Below are 17,436 nucleotides of genomic sequence, written 5' to 3'. Positions count from 1 at the left end.
ATCAAAAGATAGTTATCGACAGTTAAAATTTCCTAGAATACTGTTTAAAAAGTCAATACCAAAAGCCGCTGTTCGTTGTAAACTGTTTAATTCAAGGTGTTAATGAGTTCTCCGGAATTCTATATTTAGCTTTTTTTCCTGTTTTAGTTTTTACCCTGGAATGATTAGATAATATGAACGCGATATAACTAATTTTCACGGTAAAATTATTTATCGAATCTTATAAAATAATTTTCTTTATTTTTGCTATTGTTTGAGTCTTCCTTGCGTTCATATGTAATATCATTGTATGTTTTCATAATTTTACAATATTTATTTATCAAGAGCATTATTATTGTTTTTTTTTTATGATATACAATGTATTATCTTGTACCGATTTTTTTTGGTATATAGTATTCTTTTATAATTCTGATAAAGATAAATATATCGTGTTTGTTACTTTGTTGCACGGAATACAATTTATAAACATACAACGTCGAAAATGGGAAACCGAAACAGTGGTGGTTTTGCTTAGTAATAATTATCAAGAATCCATTTTCTAAAAATCTTAGACTTTTTAATCGAAAGCGATAGTACTTGTACATATGCTGTTATACCAACTTTAGTTTCAATGGTGTGAAGTGTTATGAAACTGGATTTATTATTTCCGTTGAATGTTGGGTTATCTTCATTGTACATGTTCAAGCTATAAATAGAATTCTCGGGGAATCACCTACTGGTATTTCTCGGTAATCGTGTGTGTGTGCCTTGTATAACGCAAGCTTCGTCCTTCCGAGAATTCTTCGTTCTCAGAATGTAGGTCAACGATATAAAACTCTGTGAACCTCGAACCGTTAGACAGTTCTTATACAGCATCTGACGGGATACGAATACACCACACCAGCCTGTATTTACCTGATATTGGAAGATATCGAGAGGTTTTTGAAGGGGACAAGGATAGATAGACCATCGACTATTAATGAGTCCAGTAGATCAACTCTTCAATCAGCTCAGCGTTTCAGTAGTCCGTATGGCAGGTGACTCACTGCCCCCTCCCTTACACCGGCCATGGTTGTTAGATAAACCGAAGGATACAGTAAAACTATGTGAGGATACGACGGTCAGTTCGCCCCCTCGGCCGGACAGGATTATATATTACTGTGAGCGGGATTTTCGAGTCCAGGAAGAAAATCTGAACAATATATGTGGATGTGGCTGGTACTATGCCAATACTACCAGCGAGATGGCCAAAGATATGTTACGTAAAAGTGATGTGGGGACCTTTCTTCTACGCGACAGTGTTGACCCGAAATTTCTTTACTCTCTTAGTATCAAAACTCCCAGGGGAGCTACTAGTATTCGAATAACTTATACCAAAGGAAAGTTTCAACTTGACTGTCTAGAAAAATTAAAAAATTGCCTGCCAAAATTTGACTCTACAGTGGCCCTTGTTGATCATTATGTGAGGACAAGTAAAGGTGATTCGAGACGTAGAAACGTTAACAGGTTTTTAGAAAGTTCTGGAAAAAAAGATATGCCGGTGTTGTTGACTAACCCACGAGTGAACAGTGTATCTTCACTGCAACATCTGTGTAGGCAAACAATCAACCGGAGTTTGCCGAACAGTGTCGAACAAGACTATTCCTATCATAACAATCAGATAGACAAGATCGTTATGCTACCAAATGGTTTACGTAAATTTCTTAAAAGTTATCCTTATCTGAATTGACCAAGAAAACACTGCAGTGACAATATAGTACAGCGAAATAGTTTTCCATATTCAAAATAGATAGTGAGCTGTTTCCGTGCCGGGTTACAATACAAGTCGCTCTGCAGTTGCAGTGAAATGGTTTCCATGGTGGTTCTGCAGTTGCAGTGAAATGGTTTCCATGGTTACAAGGTAGATCGTTCAGCCGTTGCTGTGGAGACTCGGAGTTCCGTGGTTACCAGACAGAAAATGTTTCGAGCATTGCAGTGGAGTGATTTATGTATAACCAAAACATGCAGATAATGGCTCGAAATGGTTGCTATGGTTACAAACTGGTAACTATATAGTCAAAAGACTATAGAAAGGACATTGAGGTGAATTAATTAATTTGCGAAGCGCTGATTAACATGGAAACATGGTGGGGATCGTTTCCAAAACAGGGATTTATGTAACTTTTTTTTATTTATTTATTATTTTCTAGTTTTCTACCTCAGTGAACATTGTTGACAATCTGTGTTTCAAATATCATGTGTATTGACGTTTCATTTAAAATCTTTGTGGTGAACTCGCTCCTAGTCATAACAATTGTGACAATGGAGTCATTTGAATCGGGACATCAGTATGTAGCTTGCTCCTGTACTGAGCGAAGCCTTTTCGGAATGATTTTTACACTTGGTTGGATTGGAATCTGTCCATTTTGGCAGTAGTTTGGACTCCTAGTTTGGTGCTAATATATAATCGCAACAAACTGCCAGATATATAATAGTCCCCACATTTTAGTGAGCCTATTGTTTTCTCGCGTACCTGTATTTCTTTTGTTACGGAAACATGCATTTAGATGTATACAGTACGTTATTTAAAAATATTGTTAATAAAATTAGACGTTTGATCTCGTTTTCCTCTAGTGCATTATTTGTCCATCTATTCATTTCCAATTTTCAGAAAATCTAATACACTGACTTTATTGGTGATGTGTATCGAGAAGCCCGGGCATATAATGTAGGGTTTTTGTAACTAGGATAGATATTTAATCTCGGAAAACGATTTATGTGATAAAGTTCTGAAGGACAAAATTGAATACGATTAAAACCAGATGTTATCCTTCATTCAACACCTGAACGTAGGCGTTCCACACGTAAAACACACGTACTACAAACGTGTAATTCAGTGTATATTGTATACAAATCGGTTAATTTTAATAATTAGGGTCAAGCTACAAATTAACACAATTTTAAACGTAAAGCTTACCGACATAACTCTATTTTTATATTAATGTAGATTTCTACTTTAGTTGATAAAATCCCTTTCTATCTGTTCTATATAATTCTTTTGTCTCAATATTCTGGCAGCAGATATATGTTTTTGTTATTATTCTACTACAGACTAATTACGTTTGGTAAATAGCCTATCAATACTGATATAAAAGTTTAATTAAATGACCTAACTAACAGTTTAGCAATAGCTTTTTCAAGTCGGTATATGTCTATTGACATCGACATGTCGAACAGATTGATTTTAACTTTGATTACTAAAATCGCTGGTAAAAAAAAAATCAAACCGCGTCGATTTTTTTTTATGGGATTTCCATATTTGATGTTATTCCGAAATTTAATCTATCTTAAAGGGTTGTACTAATCATCGTGACAAGATAAAAACTAGAATTTAAAGGTTTACTGACAAAGGACTGATAGTAACTGGTATATTCTGTTTTAGAATGGGACAATATATTACGACGATATTATTGATCACTGCTATAAAGATTTGACCAATCGGAACACGGTCTCACTTCCTAGTGGTATCACAAACCCCCATTCGTGGAAATCTACACCGTGTTAAGTACTTTCGGAGAGTATTGAAATATATCCACACGTCATGATAATGTTTTACGTATTGAATATGAAAGTTTAACCACGTGCCGTATAGGGTGATGACGTTGAGTCCACTTGAATGACCGACTTTACACACTGATAAGATAAGGTGTGTACGGCGTGTTATGTAGAATTCTCAGTAGGTCTATATCTAAAGTGATTGTTTATAATTACTAACGTCTTATGTGCCAGCTTAAATGACCACGAATGTACATTTCATAGTGTTACGGTATAGTGAGGTACACAACTGTTTTGTTACATAAACTTCCTTATTTGGTAATAAAGCTGTTATGTTAAGTTTCGACAGATATGGGAGCCCTTTTCTAAAAAAAAAAAAAATATGTAGGATATGAATGGGATTGACTTCACAAGAAAAGGCATGACCCACTAGCAGATAGCTGTACGTCTGACTGAATCACAACTGTGGATATGTATACCTATTTATATCCCAAAGGAGTTCCTGAACGGGAGTGTCAGTCCTTATTGTTCTAGAGGTGTTTGGAGTCAGTTTGATTAACAGTACATTTTAAAAGGCAGGAAAACGTAGGTGTCAACACACACGCTATGCCTGTAGTTGTGTTAGTTTCGGTTCGTTAATAGTATAGTCCATGAATATTGTAAGTTGGTTTTTTATTTAAACATATTGTATTTGCTTCAAAAGTCCATGAATATTGTAAGTTGGTTTTTTATTTAAACATATTGTATTTGCTTCAAAAGCATAAAGGATTAGACACAAGTTATTACAACAATTGTGTTTGAACAAAAGCTATTGTTTATACAGTACTTGTTAAATCACATCACTAAATACATGTGTGTACTGACATTTAAAATACTGTGATTGCCGTAACTAACTGTGAATTATTCGTATCCACTGTTAGGTCACTTGTTATGTGAAAACCGTTATATTTACTTTGTCCATGAAAAATTAATTTCATCATAATGGCTAGTTCTATTAACATAAGGCCACAAAAATAAATCATTATTATATGATTTGTATTCACATTTTTTTGTAATATAACTTCTCTGAAATGATGAAGTCATTATTGCGGTATTTCATTCGCATTTTTCTCTGTAACCCTAAAATTACTTTGATTGATTTTACACTTATTATCTGCGATGATAAAATCATTATGGTTATTTTGACATATTCCCTAAAATACTTAATAATTTCGTCTTTTTATTTTCATTTCTCCGGAATAAAAATAGAAATTATTGTGTTTTATTTTTATAAAACAAATACTGAGTTATACCCCAATTTCCCAGAAATACCCGATAATAGCACGAAATACCCGATAATAGCACGTTTACACAGAAATACCCGATAATAGCAAGCAAATTTAAATAGAAATACCCGATAATAACAGGTTTAAACAGAAATACCTCAAAATAGCAATTTTAAGGGGGGGGGGGGGGGGGGGGGGGGGGGGAGGGGGGCGTTATAAATGTGGTTGGGGTTATAACAGAGCGTGAGGTTATAATAGCTTGGGGGGGAGGGGGTGTTGTATTAATGGGTGGGGTTATAATAGTGGGAGATATATTAATGGGTGGGGTTTTAATAGTGGGATATATATTAATGGGTGGGGTTATAATAGTGGGATATATATTAATGGGTGGGGGTGTTTAATTGGGTGGGTTTTTTTCCTGTGGGCCTCCTTCCTGTGGGGTGTTTTCCTCGTGGGGGGGGGCTCTCTTCCTGGGTTTGGGTTCTCCTCGTGGGCTCTCTCTCTGGGTGGGTTTCCTCGTGGGCTCCCTCCCTTTCCCGGGTGGGGTTTCCTTGGTTTTTTTGGGTGGGGGTTTAATTGGGGCTTTTGGGGTTTTTTTGTGGGAAAAATTAAAGGTGGGGTTTTAATTGGGTTTTTTTGGGTGGGGTTTTTTGTGGGTTTTTAATGGGGGGGGTTTTTGTGGGACTTTGGGGGGGTTTTTTTGGGTTTTTGGGGGGGTTTTTTTCATGGGTGGGGTTTTTTTTGGGCTTTCTTCTGGGGGGGGTTCCCTGGGGGCCTTCCCGGTGGGGGTTTTTCCTCGTGGGCGCCTCTTCCTGGGTTTGGTTTTCCTCGTGGGCTCTCTTCCCCTGGGGGGGTTTTTCCCGTGGGCCTCTCTTCCTGGTGGGGTTTTCCTCGTGGGGTTTTTTTTTTCCCCCCTGGGCCTCTTTCCCGGGTGGGTTTTTCCCCCCTCCCGGGGGGGGTTTCCCCTCTCTCTTTCCTGGGGGTTTTTTTTCCCCGTGGGCCCCTTTTTCCTGGGGGGTTTCCTCGTGGGCGCTCTTTCCTGGGTTTTTTTCCTCTGGGCTTTTTCTGGGGGTTCCCTCCGGGCGCTTTTATGGGTGGGTTTTTCCTCGTGGGCGCTCTCTTCCTGGGGGGGTTTTCCCCTCTTGGGCGCTCTTTTGGTTGGGTTTCCCTGGGGTTCTTTGGTGGGTTTTCTCCGGTGGCGTTTGGTTGTGTGGTGGGGTTACCAGTGGGGTGTCTCCTTTGGGTGGGTTCTCGTGGGAGCTTTTCTGGGTGGGTTTATAGTGGGATCTTTGGGTGGGTTTTTTGGGTTGAAATGGGTGGGGTTTGTGGGTATTTATTGTGGGTTTTGTGGGAGTTTTGGGCTTCCCCGCCGACGGACCGTCGGCACACTCTCCGATCACAAATAAACTTCAGTACACGTTTCTATGTGACAAAATTAGAGGCTTTCCGACTTTATTTCTTGAAAACAATTACAGAATATGTATCTAAAAGACGTTTTAAAACTCAACCTGAGAGGGAAATGTATGGAATATAACGGCAAATCTTCTTTGTAAATCGCCGCTGCCTTTGAAGTTATCACTGTGCGGCACTGTGCACGTGCTTGTTTCTTTGATGTGTCAATCAAATTAGACTTATTGCCGGCTGCGATTAAATAAATAATATTTAAAATGAGGTTTTAATATCACTTTTCAGCGTTTTATAAGGAAAATAAAATGAAAAACTCAACAATTCCAACAATCTGTCATGTGTAAAAAATCTTTTTCTGTATAGCCAATTTTTCTGATCTCTCTGCGGGCAAGCCTCTTTAATGAGTGCGGTTTTAATAGTGGGATATATATTAATGGGTGGGGTTTTAATAGTGGGAGATATGTTAATGGGTGGGGTTTTAATAGTGGGAGATATGTTAATGGGTGGGGTTTTAATAGTGGGAGATATATTAATGGGTGGGGTTTTAATAGTGGGAGATATGTTAATGGGTGGGGTTTTAATAGTGGGAGATATATTAATGGGTGGGTTAAAATAGTGGGAGATATATTAATGGGTGGGTTATACTAGTGGGAGATATATTAATGGGTGGGGTTTTAATAGTGGGATATATATTAATGGGTGGGATTATAATAGTGGGAGATATATTAATGAGTGGGGTTTTAATAGATTTTTGGGGTAATAATAAGGGGGGGGGGGGGGGTTGTTATGATAATGGGTGGGGTTATAATAGAGGGTGTAGTTTTAATAGAGGGTGTAGTTTTAATAGAGGATGGAGTTAAGATAGCGGTACGCACGGTATATTGTACAATGTATATTGTATACATTTGGAATTGTCAATTAATATCATTGCTTAGTATTTTGGTTTATGTTTTATATGAAACTTACTAGCTGTGTAAACACTAAAATGAAATACGCTAAAAATAAAACATGATAATTTGTATAGAAAACGCGAAATTTGGATACACTAAAAAAAACCGATATACGATAGTAGGTGGGGATATAATAATGGGTGGGGTTACAATTTTAGGGTGAGCCATAACTTTACATGGGTAATAAAAGAGGGGGTAGGCTACAACAACGAATGGGGTAACAATATTGGGGTAAGTTACAACAACAAACGGGGTAACAATATTGGGGTAAGTTACAACAACAAACGGGGTAACAATATTGGGGTAAGTTACAACAGTAAATAAAGTTACAATAGTGAATCGGGTTATAATTGCGGGTTGGGTTACACTGGTGGGCGGGGTTATAATTGCGGGTTTGGGTTACACTGGTGGGCGGGGTTATAATTGCGGGTTGGGTTACACTGATGGTAGGGGTTATAATTGCGGGTTGGGTTACACTGGTGGGCGGGGTTATAATTGCGGGTTTGGGTTACACTGGTGGGCGGGGTTATAATTGCAGGTTTGGGTTACACTGGTGGTAGGGGTTATAATTACGGGTTTGGGTTACACTGGTGGGCGGGGTTGTAATTGCGGGTTCGGGTTACAATGGTGGGTGGGCTTATAATTGCTGGTTTGGGTTACACTGGTGGGAGGGGTTATAATTGTGGGTTTGGGTTACACTGGTGGGCGGGCTTATAATTGCTGGTTTTGGTTACACTGGTGGGAGGGGTTATAATTGCGGGTCGGGTTACACTGGTGGGCGGGGTTATAATTGCGGGTTGGGTTACACTGGTGGGCGGGGTTATAATTGCGGGTTGGGTTACACTGGTGGGCGGGCTTATAATTGCTGGTTGGGTTACACTGGTGGGAGGGGCTATACTTGCGGGTTGGGTTACACTGGTGGGGCGGGGTTATAATAATTGGATTACCTACAATAGTAAATAGGGTTACAACAGTAGTGGGGTTGTAATTGTGGGGTAGGTTACATCGGCACTTTTCAGCGAGTGGGATAGGGGCCATGGTTGGATGTCTACGGTGGATTGCACTAAGATTGGTTCAATCGACCGCGGAAATCCGATGACGGGGAGGGGTGTATATACCCTCCTGACGATATTGGGTCATATAAACTCCTTCCATCGTACGCTCTTGAAAATGTCACCTGATGATTCATTTGAGGAAACTTGATAGCCTTCTGTATACTCATATTACAGGCTTAAAGCAGCTGATGCTAACAACAGGATGTTTGTACTTATCGTGAACTTTGTGATCTGAAGCAGATCCCCGTTGTCTTGACAGCGCGTAAACTGTGTGCACCAAAGCAAAACACAGCGACTGCATCAATGCAGCGTCGTCTCCCTCTAGACGCCGTACATAATTTTATTTGAACACGCTCTGTAGTATTATTAGCTACACCGAACGAACCTAACCAAAAAGAGAAAATTCAGTAAGCCATAGTGTATAAACATCATAATATCAGAAGACACGAGGGTCAATACAAAATATTACCTCGTACGTTCGGCTTACTTACGTCCAATCGGAAAACCACTCGGGCTTTTCCGTCATTTCTTCTGAATCGGCAGAGTAGTTACGAATGATACTCCCGAGGTGTTTTTCCGAAGATATGACGGAAAAGTCCGAGGTATTTTCCGATTGACTTTTGTCAACACTGGAAATTTTAGAATGTTGCCGTGAAAAACAGCAGCTAATTGTACGCATTTGGAGATGTGTAAACGTGATGATGTATTGTTCAAATGATTGTTTACCTATATCAAATCCTTCGTTAGGACTTCTTAATTTCGGTAAATCATCAGTCAATTTTGGTAGTCACAACACCAACATAAGTCGTCATAATGTGACAATGACATCAAAAATATCTTATGAACCAGTTTATGTACTACATGTACAAGCATACTATATACGACTTTTGTTCTTTGCTTTTATTTGGTTTGGTTTGGGTTTTTTTCCAGTCAGCAGTCGTTAGGTTTTCTCCAGTTGGTGAATTCTGGTAGTTTCGGTAACAGTCCCGAAAAGTCTCGGCATCGTTTCGGTACATACACGAGATTTTTCGGGACTTCGGTAAGACGTTTAAGTACTCAAAAGAAATAAGCAGATTCTATCATATTCGGTTTTTATTGGAATTTTAAGTGAATATGATTGTACCAACAATCTATTATTGATATGGTATATATATCTAACATCAGTTAATATGCTTACTGACGACGGCTCACGTGTACCGTGCTAAATGTGAGGAATAGTATTGGAAATCAACACAAAACAAAGTCCATGCTAATTCTTATTAATATTAAACAATCTAAAATATCAGTAACAATAAGATAAACAGCAAATACGACTTTATATCATAAATAAACAAAAAATGTGACATAACTAATCAGAATTATAAAATACTTTCATAAAGAAATGTATCAGTATCGTTATAATACAATTTTTGAAACTGTTTATATATATGACCAAAGATATGGACCGTCAACTCATAATATATATATTGTTAAATTATACATACAGTGGAAAAGCATTAGCTACACAGTAGATTCACATATATGTGTACCCAGAACTCCGGACGTGGACTATGATTTATTGAAGCCCCATGATATTATATTTATTTATTTATTTATTTATTTATTTATTTTCTGAGCATATGAAACTACGCACTAAATCTTTAGTCTCTATGATCTCTATAGGATTGTTAAGTCCAAAACACATATTTTCAATGCAATAACTGTCCAATTCTATACGTATCAGCTGGGATGTTGATAGAGCGCCGGTGGTCATCATGAATCTGCCCCATACACGAAACACTTCCTTTTGGATGTCTCTGGTACTCTTTCGCCGGAATCTGGCCAGCTTCCCCTCACTGACCATCTTACACTGAAGAGGTATCCGATAGGCCCTAGCGATGGTTTCACGGAACAGTTAGTTCCTGAAGGAGCTAGTAGAATGGTACTGGTCCCCTAAAGTTTACTCGGCCCATCCTTCCTCGTCATTGTTGGTTTGTATTGGACACATTAACACGGACCAGGAACTGACTGGGAATGTTCTGTGGAGAAACAAAGATGAAAGTAGTAATGCTGATTAAATAATCATATAAATATCAACACTTATTTATATTTATTGCATTATACCCTGTATACTATTAAAATATACAAACATCCTCCTTTTGAGCAATTGTATTTAAATATATACTATTACTTATGTTATCCTATTACATATTTTAGCCTACCTGCTTCTAATCCATGTTCGTTCAATGTAGTCCATCAGGGATAGCGTCAGAGACGTAGCCCCGTCATCAAGTCGCATTATGTCTAGGCGACTGCTCCTCAGGTAGAAATGGTAGGGCACATCACGTACCTGTCACCTCTCTCGCTGTGTACAGTATGAAATAATAAAGATTATAATATTCCAATATATTTTCAATTTTCATACAATTTCAAACTATTTTCTTTTAGTGTCATATTTATCTAGATTTATAAAAGGAAATTCAAATCTTTAAAATTTAATGCTTTATCTCAATAACTATTTTCACAATCTAGAAACTACATACCTGTAAACCAAGCTCCCGGATCTCCCGGAACACAGCAGTGGAATGCACAACTCTGGATCCGGCAGTATGGGTTCCTCTGGCGGATAGCCTACAATACGGCTGCTTCGATGTCCACTACAAACTGTCCCCTCTGTCAGGCGCGCAGCTGGCGGTCGATGGATCGTGGTACCTACAAAAAATACACGGAATTATATTTTTTCTGGAAAATAATCAAACAGAGATATTGCTTTACTTATAACCATATACATTTATCTATTATTAAAATTTTTATGATACACATATAAATACAAATTGTCTTGATTATCAAATGATATCATTAATGTACATGAACCTTTTCTGTAATTACCTGTAGTTGTCTTCTGTTCGCTTTTCAGACAAGAATCAGAACGCCAAAGGCATCTGTTTCATATTGGAACCTTTACCTGACGAAGTTGTGGATGCTGAACAGTTGTGTAAATGGAGGCTTGACCACGTGGAATAACGTACCCATATACCAGGACTTGGTCTTTATCATGAGGTCAAGTTGAAGGTCTGCTGAAAGAATAATTAAGATGGCGGCGTTCATGCATAGTGACATCTCTCCGCACAAAAACAGGCCTCAAAATGTTGAATGTTTAGTATACATATTTTGTGACCTAAATACACACGCCGCCCATTGTCTGATGTAGGCTGACTGTGATTCGACACTTCTTTGTTGAGCCATTGTCCGAATGTTAAAAAACGGCCAGGAGGTCATCGAACCTACCACATTAGCAGAATATACATCCGCTTTCCAGGAAAGTTGTAAACGGTTATATCCGCACGGAAACCAGAGATTCAGGTCAACCTGGATTGAACACTACAATATCTATACTGATGGTCAGATTCTAGGTCTCAGTTAACATTGATGGAAGACTTAAACATCAGATACTTTACAATGGGAACATCAAACTAACGTACAGTAAACTAGAAATTATATATCAAACAACGGGAACATCAAACTAACGTACAGTAAACTACAAATTATATACCTAACAACGGGAACACCAAACTAACATTAAATAAACTACAAATTATATATCAAACAACGGGAACATCAAAACTAACGTACACTAAATTAGAAATTATCTACCTAACAACGGGAACATCAAACTAACGTTCACTAAACTAAAAATTATATATCAAACAACGGAAAAATCAAACTAACTTACACTAAACTAAAAATTATATATCAAACAACGGAAAAATCAAACTAACTTACACTAAACTACAAATTATATATCAAACAACGGGAAAATCAAACCTTACGTAAACTAGACTACAGATTATATATCAAACAACGGGAACATCAAACTAACGTACACCTAACTACAAATTATATATCAAACAACGTGAACATCCAACTAACGTACATTAAACTACAAAATATATATCAAACAACGGGACATCAAACTAACGTACACTAAACTACAAATTAGATATCAAACAACGGGAAAATCAAACTAACGTACACGTAACTACAAATTATATATCAAACAACGCGAACATCAAACTAACGAACACTAAACTACAAATTATATACGTAACAACGGGAACATCAAACTAACGTACACTAAACTACAAATTATATATCAAACAACGGGAACATCAAACTAACGTACACTTAACTACAAATTATATATCAAACAACGGGAACATCAAACTAACGTACACGTAACTACAAATTATATACGTAACAACGGGAACATCAAACTAACGTACACGTAACTACAAATTATATATCAAACAACGCGAACATCAAACTAACGAACACTAAACTACAAATTATATACGTAACAACGGGAACATCAAACTAACGTACACTAAACTACAAATTATATATCAAACAACGGGAACATCAAACTAACGTACACGTAACTACAAATTATATATCAAACAACGGGAACATCAAACTAACGTACACGTAACTACAAATTATATACGTAACAACGGGAACATCAAACTAACGTACACGTAACTACAAATTATATATCAAACAACGCGAACATCAAACTAACGAACACTAAACTACAAATTATATACGTAACAACGGGAACATCAAACTAACGTACACTAAACTACAAATTATATATCAAACAACGGGAACATCAAACTAACGTACACGTAACTACAAATTATATATCAAACAACGGGAACATCAAACTAACGTACACGTAACTACAAATTATATATCAAACAACGCGAACATCAAACTAACGAATACTAAACTACAAATTATATACGTAACAACGGGAACATCAAACTAACGTACACTGAACTACAAAGTAAATATCAAACAACGGGAATATCAAACTAACATTCACTAGACTAAAAAATATATATCAAACAACGGGAACATCAAACTAACGTACACCTAACTACAAATTATATATCAAACAACGCGAACATCAAACTAACGAACACTAAACTACAAATTGTATATCAAACAACTGTAACATCAAACTAACGTACACTAAACTAGAAATTATATATCAAACAACGGGAACATCAAACTGAAGTACACTTAACTACAAATTGTATATCAAACAACTGTAACATCAAACTAACGACACCTCACTACAAATTATATATCAAACAACGGGAACATCAAAGTAATGTACACTAAACTAGAAATTATATATCAAACAACGGGAACATCAAACTAACGTACACCTCACTACAAATTATATATCAAACAACGGGAACATCAAAGTAACGTACACTAAACTACAAATTATATATCAAACAACGGGAACATCAAACTAACATACACTAAAGTAGAAATTATATATCAAACAACGGGAACATCAAACTAACGTACACTAAACTACAAAGTAAATATCAAACAACGGGAATATCAAACTAACATTCACTAGACTAAAAAATATATATCAAACAACTGTAACTTCAAACTAACGTACACTAAACTACAAATTATATATCAAACAACGGGAACATCAAACTAACGAACACTTAACTACAGATTATATATCAAACAACTGGAACATCAAACTAACGTACACTAAACTACAAATTATATATCAAACAACGGGAACATCAAACTAACGAACACTTAACTACAGATTATATATCAAACAACGGGAACATCAAACTAACGTACACTAAACTACAAATTATATATCAAACAACGGGACATCAAACTAACGTACACTAAACTACAAATTATATATCAAACAACGGGAACATCAAACTAACGTACACTAAACTACAAAGTAAATATCAAACAACGGGAATATCCAACTAACATTCACTAGACTAAAAAATATATATCAAACAACTGTAACATCAAACTAACGTACACTAAACTACAAATTATATATCAAACAACGGGAACATCAAACTGAAGTACACTTAACTACAAATTGTATATCAAACAACTGTAACATCAAACTAACGTACACTAAACTACAAATTATATATCAAACAACGGGAACATCAAACTAAGTACACTAAACTACAAATTATATATCAAACAACGGGAACATCAAACTAACGAACAATAAACGAAAAAATATATATCAAACAACTGTAACATCAAACTAACGTACACTAGACTACAAATTATCTATCAAACAACGGGAACATCAAACAAACCTATACTTAACTACAAATTATATATTAAACAACGGGAACATCAAACTATCGTACACTTAACTACAAGTTTTATATGAAACAACGGGAACATCAAACTAACGTACACTAAACTACAAATTATATATCAAACAACGGGAACATCAAACTAACATACACTAAACTACAAATTATATATCAAACAACGGGAACATCAAACTAACATTAAATAAACTACAAATTATATATCAAACAACGGGAACATCAAGCTAACGTACACTAAACTACAAATTATATATCAAACAACGGGAACATCAAACCTTACGTACACTAGACTACAGATTATATACGTAAACAACGGGAACATCAAACTAACGTACACTAAACTACAAATTATATATCAAACAACGGGAACATCACCCTAACGTACACTAAGCTACAAATTATATACCTAACATCGGGAACATCAAACTAACGTACACTAAACTACAAATTATATATCAAACAACGGGAACATCAAACCTTACGTAAACTAGACTACAGATTATATATCAAACAACGGGAACATCACACTAACGTACACTAAACTACAAATTATATACCTAACATCGGGAACATCAAACTAACGAACACTTAACTACAGATTATATATCAAGCAACGGGAACATCAAACTAACGTACTTTAAACTACAAATTATATATCAAACAACGGGAACATCAAACTAACGTACACCAAACTACAAAGTAAATATCAAACAACGGGAACATCAAACTAACGTACACTAAACTACAAAGTAAATATCAAACAACGGGAACATCAAACTAACATACACTAAACTACAAATTATCTACCGAACAACGGGAACATCAAACTAACATACACTAAACTACAAATTATCTACCGAACAACGGGAACATCAAACTAACGTACCTAGCTACAAATTGTATACCTAACAACAGGAACATCAAACTAACGTACTTAACTAGAAATTATATATCAAACAACGGGAACATCAAACAAACGTACACTTAACTACAAATTATATATCAAACAACGGGAACATCAAACTAACCTACACTAAACTACAAATTATATATCAAACAACGGGAACATCAAACTAACGTACACTTAACTACAAGTTTTATATGAAACAACGAGAACATCAAACTAACGTACACTAGACTACAAATTATCTATCAAACAATGGGAACATCAAACTAACGTACACTAGACTACAAATGATATATCAAACAACGCGAACATCAAACTAACGTACACTAAACTACAAATTATATATAAAATAACGGGAACATCAAACTAACGTACACTAATCTACAAATTATATTATCAAACAACGGGAAGATCAATCTAACGTACACTAAAATACAAATAATATATCAAACAACGAGAGCATCAATCTAACGTAAACTAAAATACAAATTATATATCAAACAACGGGAACATCAAACTAACGTACACTAATCTACAAATTATATATGAAACAACGGGAACATCAAACTAACGTACACTAATCTACAAATTATATATCAAACAACGGGAACATCAAACTAACGTACACTAAACTAAAAATTATATATCCAACAACGGGAACATCATACTAACGTACACTTAACTACAAATTATATATCAAACAACGGGAACATCAAACTAACGTACACTAAACTACAAATTATATATCAAACAACGGGAACATCAAACTAACGTACACTTAACTACAAATTATATATCAAACAACGGGAACATCAAACTAACGCACACTAAACTACAAATTATATATCAAACAACGGGAACATCAAACTAACGTACACTAAACTACAAATTATATATCAAACAACGGGAACATCAAACTAACGTACACTAAACTACAAATTATATACCTAACAACGGGAACATCATACTAACGGACACTTGATTACATATTATATATCAAACAACGGGAACATCAAACTAATGTACACTAAACTACAAATTGTATATGAGACAACGGGAACATGAACGTTTAATAGTAACGTCAGTGTTGTATTGATCACCTCTGACTGAATTGAAAGGTAATGCTTTTACAAACAACAGGTGATTAAGAGACGTGTAGAGTTATATAAATATTGCCCTATCATTTAAACAACGTTGATAATTATGACTTGATTTCAGATAATTCAGTCAGTTTTTAATCCAAATGTTGACGTGTGTTTGTCACAACGTAGGTCCCTCCCCCTTATTTCTCTCGAGTTAGAAATTAAAATGTTGAAAAAATCCCAAAATTCTACAAAACGTGAAATCACGCCCATAAAGATCTTTGTATATTAAAACCTGTCTATAAAGGCCACGTAAGCCAACAGAGAAAAGTGGCCTCTACATACAGGTTTTTATATAGCTCTATATTCAATTGTATATTACATTAGAACCAATACAAGCGATCTTTATAGACAGCGTTTTGTTGAATATAGAGGTGGCCTTTAAGACAGGTTTGCCTGTATTCTGAAATGTCCTAATTAAAAACATTTAACCCAACACTCCCATCCTTCTAAAATTAGATATATTAGTTTATAAAAACATCCAACGAGGCTATTATATATTTTCTCATTAATTAATGAAACATTATGGCTAGTTTATTCTTTCACAGACATCTACTTAACTGGAGTTATCAAGTGTTTCTAGTGGATATCTACTTAACTGGAGTTATTAAGTGTTTCTAGTGGATACTTTCACCGATATTTACTGAACTTCTTTCATTGATATCTACTTAACTGGAGTTAAGCAATTCTTTAACCGCTATCTACTAAATTAGAATAATTAATCGGTTCTAGTCGAATCTTTCACCGATATCTACTAAACCTTTTTAGCAATATCTCTTTAACTGGAATTATTGAGTGAGGCTAGTCGAACCATTTATCAATATGTACTTATTTGGAATCATTAATCGGTTCTAGAACAGGGGCATGTATAGCCTTATATATAAAAAAAGTCAGAAATACCTCTATATAAAGACTTATATATAGGTATTTCTGGCTTTTTTAATATAAGACTAGATATGACCCTGTGGTTCTAGTAATTTTTTTCAGAGATATTACTTAATTGGAATTATTAATCGGTTCT

The 17,436-nt window shown here is 35.8% G+C and overlaps 1 protein-coding gene and 2 long non-coding RNA genes across 4 annotated transcripts; 2 read left to right on the top strand and 1 right to left on the bottom strand.

The window, feature by feature from the left end:
• Positions 1 to 711: 711 nt before the first annotated feature.
• Positions 712 to 2,583, top strand: LOC117335332 (suppressor of cytokine signaling 2-like). Its single transcript, XM_033895270.1, has one exon. The coding sequence runs from the start codon at positions 959 to 961 to the stop codon at positions 1,706 to 1,708; it is 750 nt and encodes a 249-aa protein (XP_033751161.1). The 5' UTR covers positions 712 to 958; the 3' UTR covers positions 1,709 to 2,583.
• A 7,179-nt stretch (positions 2,584 to 9,762) lies between these two features.
• On the bottom strand, positions 9,763 to 11,248 carry LOC117335308. 2 transcript variants are annotated; one of them, XR_004534322.1, is made up of 4 exons: positions 11,135 to 11,248; positions 10,713 to 10,881; positions 10,392 to 10,534; positions 9,763 to 10,208 (listed from the first exon to the last, which is right to left on the bottom strand). It is a non-coding gene; the product is annotated as an uncharacterized LOC117335308 (long non-coding RNA). The 2 variants fall into 2 exon arrangements; XR_004534321.1 differs by having other exon boundaries at positions 11,059 to 11,176.
• On the top strand, positions 10,719 to 11,393 carry LOC117335324. The gene is made up of 2 exons (XR_004534323.1): positions 10,719 to 10,877; positions 11,087 to 11,393. It is a non-coding gene; the product is annotated as an uncharacterized LOC117335324 (long non-coding RNA).
• The last annotated feature ends 6,043 nt before the right edge of the window (positions 11,394 to 17,436 follow it).

This window comes from Pecten maximus, chromosome 1, assembly GCF_902652985.1.
Source record: "Pecten maximus chromosome 1, xPecMax1.1, whole genome shotgun sequence".
NCBI lineage: Eukaryota > Metazoa > Mollusca > Bivalvia > Pectinida > Pectinidae > Pecten > Pecten maximus.
The sequence above is the reverse complement of the archived record's forward strand: the minus strand, read 5'-3'. Positions and strand labels throughout refer to the sequence as shown.

Bases quoted from the DNA above. Each gene is read 5' to 3' on its own strand.
- LOC117335332 (XM_033895270.1), top strand. From the start codon at position 959: ATGAGTCCAGTAGATCAACTCTTCAATCAGCTCAGCGTTTCAGTAGTC.